A 9,758-nucleotide genomic window follows, 5' to 3' on the forward strand; every position below is an offset into this window, starting at 1 on the left:
TATTTCAAAGAGAGATTAGTAGTGCCATTAGCACTTGGCTCTTAGTTTGGAGTAAAGCTAAAGTTTTAACAAATAGAGTGTGGAGCCATATAATAACAGGCAATTTCTATACATAGTCATATTTTGAAGGGTAGGAACGTCTTCCTTCATCACTTTTGACAGTATTATTATCCATTACAGGAGTCTTCTTGGTTTCATAAGCGGTTCCAGATTTATACCCAGCAGACTTGTAGGAGACTGCCTTGTAACTGAAAGAGAAGTAAATCAAGGTGTCATTTAGTGGAAGTGGGAGATAACAGCCTATACTGGAGTTATCTGTCTGAATAACCGTTTGTCTGAAATGGTATAGGGTTTCCAGCCTGAACAGGGGGTTGGACTAGATGACCTACAAGGTCCCTTCCATTATTATTATTATTATTATTATTATTATTATTATTATTATTATTATTATTATTCAGTAACAATATCTGCACTGTTCTTTTCAGTACAGTTCTCTACACTTTATAAATATCCAAGGTCTATATAACAAATATAACATTAATGGCCCTCTGTCAGCCTCCCACAGTAAACCGTATAGGAATAACAACCAGATGATCTAATTCCACTTTATTGCAAACTATCTTACAGAATCTTGCAAATCTGAAAGCACATTTCTCTCTGCCCGTCTCCTTTTCAGCAAGGAAACTAGGTAGAGTCTCTTCTGAGTTACAAGTTAAGCTGTCTCTTATCTGCCATTCTTTGGCAGCTTCTCTTTGCCCAGTCTCCCAAGGTCTTTCTTACTTACCATTATTCTCTCTCAGTCACAATGAATTAAAACTATGTACGTATTATATACCTGTTTAGAACTAGTCAAACAATCATCTCCATCCAACTGAGAGACTCCACACTAATGTCACAATTTGTCCCATCCTTGTTCATAGGCAACAAAGCCAATGCCAAGTAGCTACTCACTACTTTAATTTTCTAACATTTCTCCATTTGCCCAACATAACATTGCTCCAAGCATTGCATGGAAAAGAAAAAAAGTCATTGAAAATAACAAAACATTACGCACATTAAAATGATAGATAATCAACTGGAAAAGGAGGGGAGAATGTCTTTTTGGAGCCTTGCAGGCTTTACAGGGAATAGGGTGGCTTAGCCACATAAAGTCAAGCTTCATCACTAAAGAGCTGGTCTTATTGTGATATTGTGGAAGAAATTTGCATGCCTAAAACTTCATTTGTATAAGCAAACTCATTGTCCATCTGAATGGGTTATCTGACTGAATTAGATTTGAAAACATATTAATAATCTATTCCTTTTCCCACATTAAATGTGACTTTCTAAGAGTTTATAAAAGTTGGCTTTTACTGGACAGAAAAGAAAAAAAGCAATATACAAACAGTTAATACTGAAACAAATTTATATGCCCTATTTTTTCCAGAAGTGTCATTAAGTACTGTCTTGATTATCTCCTGCTTCTGATTTTAAACATTGTTTGTTGATTATTATTATTGCTGAGAACTACTTTTTCTCCTCTTTTTGTAGAAGTGGATCATATTTTTTTTTAAAAAAAGATAGAATAACTGAAAAGAATCTTCCATAGTCCTTTGTCACACAACATACAACTTATAAGAATAGGCACTCACTGGGTCTCCTCAGGTACCATTCCTCGGCAAGCAACACACATCAGAATGCCTCCCACAAAGGCCAGGCCTCCAGCAACCCATCCCACAAAGAGAGCAGCACCAAATGTGTATCTGCAAAATGAAAAGGTGGGACTTAATTTTCTAAATAAACTGGGCCAAACCAAAATAGTTCTGGATTAATTCCACTGAAATCAAATGGGCTTAAATCTGGGATGTCTAATCTACCCTACTAGCTGCAATATGACTAAAGCAGCCCCTCCCCCATCCATTGTATGCAGCTCCTGATTAACTTGAATGGGACTCCCAGAATCTCTTCCCCAAATGCTACCAAATTATAATTTCTAACATGAGAGGGTAGAAAAAGATATTGCATATATTAATCATGTTAATCATGGGATTTAAATAGATAATTTTAATGTTTGTTTGTTTGATGTATAGGGCTTCTGAACTCAAGCACTGACTCTGGGCAACATATAAGAGAAACAAAGAGTACACAGGAAAAAAAAAGTAACCATGCAATGTTAATAAAACTTCAATATATAAAATATAAAATTATAACTAAAAGGCACTGCCTTGGCAAGTCTGGGTCCAAATGCCTTGGGGGGAAAGCCAGGGCTTAGTAGATGAATTACAATTTTGCTTTGGAAATTTCATTTATCTGATTGTAGTCCTGATTGAGGCTCTTCTTCCTATTCCTTGAGCTTATTCTCACAGCCCATTACACGGAGAGTGAAAAGATTATTAAAATTAGCTTACTATTTCAGTGCTGATATTAGGAAAACAGCAGCAACATTTTCCTTCTAAGCACTGTGGGCTGAAATTACCTTACTTGGAGTGACTGCATCATTCCTGGCTGGTACATATTAGCTGTTGACATCCAGTAGTCTGTGACAAGCATGTTGGCAAAAACAGATACTCCACAAATAGCACAGATACCTATCAAAAAGAACAGAGATTCTTAGTATTAGGTCCAACAACTCTGTAGCTTGTCAAAACTTTAAAAACATTTTTATTTACTATATAATTACAAACAGAGCATGATCATACAACTGATTTTTTTTAAACCTCCACTTACCTTACTAGATAAGCTCTATTTCTCAGGAAATATGCTAACACAATTTATTTTTGGCAAGTTTACTTCATTGTAATGTTTGTGAAGTTTAAGAATATCATAGCTATTAGCAGTACTTTTTTTGTCATAGAATGCAAGGAACAGCATTCCTGCACCTTTTTTTGAAGGGAAGAACTGGCTCCTTCTAAGCTGCAAGCACGAGTGAAGTTCTAGCTCAGTCAAAGGAAGCTGCTCGGGGAAATCGGGGGCATCGAAGGTTGACCCAGAAACACTTCCATGGCCCTGAAGCAGACCCTCTTCTCTGCCTTGGTTCATGGGGTTCCCCCTGCTGCCGCCACCTGTCCTGACCCCTACATTGGATGCCAGGAACCAGGGCTGGCTCCTGGAATGAATCTCTTCAAGGGACCAGGGGCACTCCCAAAGCAGCAATGCCACTGCCTGGCTCTGGATGAAGCCTCTGTGTCATCGGAGGCAGAGGAGGACGAGGTGGCAGAAGACATGTCAGCTCTGAACAAGCGCCCTCTCAAAAGCTGCAGCAATGACATCTGTCAGCTGATGCTGCTCACGTGATCTGCACCTCGGACGCTCCCTAAAGCGGTCCCCCCCGCTCCATAAAGGGCTTTCGACTGGAGCTGGAGCTGTGTGTGAGTTCCAGCACCTTTTTTTTTTACAAAAAAAGCACTGGCTATTAGTCACATAGTCTATCCTCAAACTATGATCATCTATTGCTAGGTAGGAACAGTGACCAATTATCTTCATGCTCTGATTATGAGAGTCCCAGGGGCCTTTGCTTATACATTACTGAATTGGGTACTGATATATAGATAAACTATGGATCCAACCCAGCAAAGAACACCTTTTATCAGTTTATAACACAAGTGAATGAAAAGGTGCCCAGTTCACTAGATTTCTAATTAAACACTATACACTGAAGTACTACGTAGGAGCAAATGCAGCTGTTCTTGAATCACATCAGTACCATTACCCTGAGTTTTGACAGAAGCCAAACATTAAATTATTGTTCCCCTCTATTCTGTGTTGGTCAAATTGGACCTAGAATTTATCATCTAGTACTGGGCACCACATTTTAGGAAGGAGAGTGTGCTCAGAGGGTAGCAACTAAGAAGAATTCAAGAAGACATTAGACCTATCTTCAAGTACTGAATGGCTATCATGCACAAGATGGACAAAATTTTACAGAGTTGTTCCAAAAGGAAATAAAAACATTGAACAATGGACTTGCATTAAAAAAAATTGGGCAGGACATCAGAACATCTTATTTCTTCAGAAGAAGAGCTGTTCAATAGTGAAATGGACTGCACTGAGAGATTATAAACTCATCTTCCAAAGATTTATTGAAGTAGAGTCTAAATAGTCTTCTATTTGGCATGCATAATAGTGGATTCCTGTACTCAGCAGAATATTGAACTAGACCAGACATGTCAAACACAAGGCTCGGGGGCCGGATCCGGCCCAGAAAGTAGTTTCATGTGGCCCCCGAAGCCATCCTGGAAACAGTGAGGGAACGGCCCCCGCTGCCTTGGCCCTGGCCCAGAGGCCCTCCTTCTGCCAGAGACCCTCAGATCTGTCCCACTCCTGCCCGGGCCCCCATAGGCACCCTTGATGCGAACAATGTAGAGCTGGCCATGCCCACCCAGTAGGCCATACGCACTCTAGCCACGCCCACCTAGTAGGCCACGCCCACCCTGGCCATACCCACCCGGCCCCTTGAGGGCAACCGCAATGCTGATGAGGCCCTCAATGAAATTGAGTTTGACACCCCTGAACTAGATGATTCTCAAAGTCCCTTCCAACCCTTGCATCCTCTGACATTGTACTGCATTTAGAACATTCAGGGGAATTCTGTTTCTGCAGAAATAATCTGTCAGTTATATTCTCAATAAATACTTTAAAACATCGAGCAGATTGTGAAATTGATTGAAATCATTATAAGCAAGATACACAGCAATATAGGAAATAGCAGGCGACAATCCTCTCCACCTCCTGCCCTGAAATCTTCACAGTGCGCTAGCAGTGAATGGAGGGTGGGATGGTGGTGGTTTGGTCAGCATTTGTAGCTGAAGGGCTGGGTGTCAGTACATGTGATGACCTTTTCACAAAAAAATATTTTTCATTGCAATTCTCTGCAGCCTCAAATATGAGAATGTGTCTCAGATGTGATCATCTGATATGGTTCTCATAAGACCAAACAGTGATTCATTACTAAAGCCGTAAACGCCTATTTGAAATGGATATGAAAACTGGCCTGCTAAGGTAAATTTATGGGAACCTTATGCAATTTTTAGTGATTGGGAAGTGTGGGGGGAATATGGTTAACTAACAGTTCTCGAGACTACTTAAAACATTTTAAAATGTTCACCACTTCTTAATTTCAAATACCTCTTTAAAAACAGATAGCATCTTTGAGCTCAATGGAAACTCTAACTCACCAGATACAATGCACATGACTCCAGCAGCCAAAGTCATGCTTGCCTTTGCAGAGTCTTCCATGTTGCCCATCCGTAAACATTTCAGAGAAAAAGTAGCCACCAGGAGACCAAAAGCACCCAGCACAATGCCCACGATCATCAGTGCTCTTACAGCCTGGAGCATTGCTATCAAAAAGAAGAAGAAGAAGAAAAAATAGTAGAGGAAAACATGGAGAAATTTTTTTTTCAAGTGAATGAATATATTGAAAAAAGTGTTCACAGTTCTGAAGATAACAATGAAGTTCTTTTACCATAGACTCAGGACTGGTAGGAATTACTGGAGAGAAAACTGAATGATCAGTTTGCTGTCACAATGATAACGGACATTAGTGTTGAGGAATTTCAAAGGAGAGAGTAGATAAATTCAGGAAAACTATTCACTATTATCATCTTCAAAGGCCTTTTCTCAATGAATGTCAGCTGCTGGTAGGCTGACAAGCAGAATCTCTGCTGCCTTGAACTATCTAACAAAGCATTTATTTATTAAATTATCAAATTTATATGTGTGCCCATCTCATGAAAAGTAACTGTGAGTGATGACCATCAAAAAAAGATACAAAATATGTCAAAATAATTTTTAAACACACACGCACACACACACATGAGATTTTTGTATCTAGAAGTATCTGAATGTTGATTCCCTGGAAGTAACTGGCATAGCCATAATGGTCATAATGGTCAGCAGCTAGATGCTGATCTAGGCTAAAATTTAGGCAAAGCTAGCGTAGAATATTCATAGGAAAGAAGGAAATAGCTAGACTTATGAAGCAAATGCCAAGTCTCTTTCAAAAATGTTCACATTCATAGCTTCTTTTCAGGTCTATCCATTTTTCCTGGTAGAACAACAGTTAGATTGTAAGCCTGTACGTGTATCTCTTATCAATTTTATGTTTGCATATGGCACCTGGAACCTGAAATGTCCCTTGGTTTTTGTTATTGTTATTTTCCAACTTGTAGAAACCTGGCGTAACTACATTCAGAGTCTTATATTGGCCTTACAATGCTTTTCTCCTTCAAAAAAATCAAATCATTTATATAATGTTATATTTATCTTAATATTCAATTGTACAGGGCTGGAACCCTGAAATGCTGTAAAGGCAACAACCAACCCCTTGCATTCTACTGAAGCCAATTATTAACCAGTACAGTTCTCAAATTAAAATGTTCTGCATCTAGCAGCACATAGGAAAGCTTTGCAGAGATAAATCCAATACAACTTCCTTCCACATTTTCAATTTAACAGGCATTTAGCTGTTCTGTTCCTGACCTTGAAAATCTTGCCATTTATCCCCAATTTGTAAAATCTCTGTCTCTTTCTGGGACATAAAAATCAGGGGTACATACCTCATAAGCTTGAGCTTTTGTATCACTACTGCTAATATGAAAACTGGTAATATATCTGCCAGTTAAAAAGCATTTTCTGGCCTTCTTGCTTCCATACACTGGAAAAGAAGCACTGTTTTGCTCTTCATCTAACTCAATTTTGGACTGTTCTGCCATACCATAGTCATGCATATACTTAATTGAGGGGGAAATCCCATTATAAGCATTGGATACTACTTCTGTAAAGATGTGTATAACACGGGACTGTAAATTCAGAAATAAAACATATTCAAACAAGAACTAAAAAATAGAAGTTTTCTGGTATACTTTGTTAATTACTAGATGAGATGCATGTTTATGTGCTATTTTTTCAAAATTATAATGTGTAAATTGTCTGTTACGGACAGAATTTAATTCAGTTTGAGTTGACTTCTTTTCTTCTTTCCAGTTGCTTCAGTAACAGTTCAATGTTTAAAATTAATAGAAGGTCAGAGTTAGATTTCCATAGCTTGTAAATGTTGAGACGATGACTCTAGTAATTCTGGAAGGCATGTTTATCAAGAACTCATATTATCCCCGCTGTTCCTGTTTTGAAAGATCTTTACTATTGATTTATTTGTTCCTTCACAAAGAACAAATATATCACTCATTTAAATAACTAATATATCACTCATTTTAATAACTAAAAATAACTTCTAACTTTTTAGTGCCTAATACAATAGTTTGTTTCCTTTTAATAATTATTGTATTGTATTGTAAGTTTATTGTAAACAACTAAATAAAATTGCTACTTTTTACATAGAATTACATAAGAAACATACTGCATTTTATACAGATTATGTTGTTGTTTGATCATTATTATTTAGAAGTATACTTAGAACCAAAATGATGTAGAACTTCATTTCAGCATATATTGTTATTCCCTCTCTTCCACTTCTAAATTCATTTTGTGCTACCAAAATAATATTTTGTGGGGTTTGCATCCTTTTCAATAAATAGGGCTGTGATGAATTTCATAATTATTATTTATAGAAATGTTTACTGCAAAACTAATCTATTAAATCTCAAAAATTATTTGAAAAAAGGAACGATTACAACATTTGTTAGTAAATCACTAACATTAAGATTAATAGAATCTCAGTCTATCTCACAACTATGTTATTCATCATACTCCGGTCCAATAATTCCAAGTACACAATATCTTTCTGATGAGAAACAAATACATCCAGCAAAATAAATAATAGAAAAATAACAACTAGTAATATGAAACAAAGTGTAACATACTAAACTAAATCCAAATCATACTGATTTTATATTAGCACTTAAATAAGACCACTAGAAGATTTTCTGTGAATTAGATTTGTAATTTCAATTTCAAGTTAAAATACCTAACATGTATGTAAATACATGCATTTATAATGAAAATCATCCACTGAGGGTACTTTGTACTATAAAATCTAGAACAATAAAAAAGAACAAAGAGATATGCACCCATAGGAAGAAAAAAACATGCTAGACAAAAACAAAATTATTCTAATAGATGCGTTTCATTAAGTTTTTCTAAAAGTTTATTGATCTCTGATTTGTTTTATAATGTGCAGGGTATTTGTACAACTCAAATGTTAGATCAAGTTCTTTTTTCATAACTGATGTCCGTATATATCTAACTTCCGTCAAGTACATATCCTCATGAGTTAGGCACATTAATGCCATGATAAATTCTGATAAAATTTTAGAAGTTTTAAAAAATTAAAATAACATTATTTTATTCTCTAATATTTTAAGGCCAGCAATCTACTTTTCATAGTGGAAAATATCAGTTTATCCTGGGAAGAAGAAAGTTGATGCATTTTATTCAAATATGTAGATAATGATAAATCAATGATATATTAAATTAGTCTTAACATAACAAATTAAAAACAGGCCCAGAAAGTAATAGTAACTAGGTTTAAACATTAGTATTTTCTATGCTCTAGTTTTGTAATAACAACAATACCCTTGTAAGTACGTATATCTACTTATTGTAGTCAATATCGTGCTCGTTTATACAGTATAAGCAAGCAGTATATTGTATTTGCCAGGTTACAAAAAGCGTTTGCTTTCATTTTATGTCTGTAGTAACTTTGTCCATACCTGGAAGCCCAAGAATTGTATAATAAGGCCGACACTCAGTAAGACCCGAACTCTGACTCACACAAGTCCTCCAAAGGCCTTGATACAGGAATAACGATGTCACTGGGTTACTGTATAAATCCTGGGTGCTCCATGGATCCATCGCTGTGGCTGCAATACAGCCCGCAAACCCAAGGGCTGCGACAAAAAAGCCCATCACTTGGCAAAGTGTGGCAGACATATTTCCTTCTGCTACCAAAGCTTAAGGTAATGCCAAAGTCCCCTTCACTGTACTAGCAAATTGTGGTTGTGGCAGCCCTTATCAAATAGTTGCCATTAGTAAGTTTTGTTTGCTCAACCTGTTTTTACAAGATAAAGCAGTTTCACTCCTGATGAAAGTGTTGAATGTCTCAGGCTGGTGGCACTAGACTAGAAACTAGAACTTTTCTTCCTACTTCGTCCAATACTCCATCTAGATCAACTGATAGGCAACTTTCTCTGATAAAGGGTTTTGTAGACTCATCATACATATACATACTGAACTGTTTTGTTTAGCTTTACATGCATCATGAATCTGACACATTATGAATTAGCTTATTATGACAAAAGAGATAAGAACAATATATTTATGCTCATTTTTGTTTTAACGATCTTTCTCAATAATGTTATTAAAACCTAGTTTTGTTTTGCCTTATTCTACTTTTATAAAGCATTGTAATTTAACATTATGTCCATGTTATTAACTGAGCAAAGTGCAATGCTTAATTTTAAAATCTTTTCAATGTTCTAAATGGATAGCACTTTCTGTTAAACAATGTGCAGTTTGATGTTTGAAGAGACTTGTTTGGGTGAAACAGTCTCTAATCCACATTAAAGAAATTGAGTGATTTAGGATCTTGGGAATTATTCTTAAATCAGAGTGGTATAATTACACTGATGTAACTGAACAATGAAAAAAATGAGTTTTAATTTTATTTATGCTTTTATAAGAATTATATACTGTAGTTGTTCATATTATGAACCACAATCCTCAGCAGCTCATAAAACATGAAAAACAAACAATTTCAATAAAAATAATTGCAAAAAGATGGAGATACTGGGTGTAGGGTAACTTGATATGCTGGAGTTTAC

General features: G+C 36.3%; 1 protein-coding gene across 1 annotated transcript; it reads right to left on the reverse strand.

Moving 5' to 3' along the window:
- Window positions 1–106: 106 nt before the first annotated feature.
- CLDN18 (claudin 18) lies at window positions 107–8,868 on the reverse strand (the record flags this gene model as incomplete). The annotated part of the gene is made up of 5 exons (XM_083363371.1): window positions 107–248; window positions 1,632–1,742; window positions 2,456–2,567; window positions 5,154–5,318; window positions 8,649–8,868. 5 exons carry the CDS (start codon window positions 8,866–8,868, stop codon window positions 107–109), a joined length of 750 nt encoding a protein of 249 aa, XP_083219497.1.
- Between the last annotated feature and the right edge of the window lie 890 nt (window positions 8,869–9,758).

This window comes from Vipera ursinii, assembly GCF_947247035.1.
Source record: "Vipera ursinii genome assembly, chromosome: 5".
Lineage (NCBI taxonomy): Eukaryota > Metazoa > Chordata > Lepidosauria > Squamata > Viperidae > Vipera > Vipera ursinii.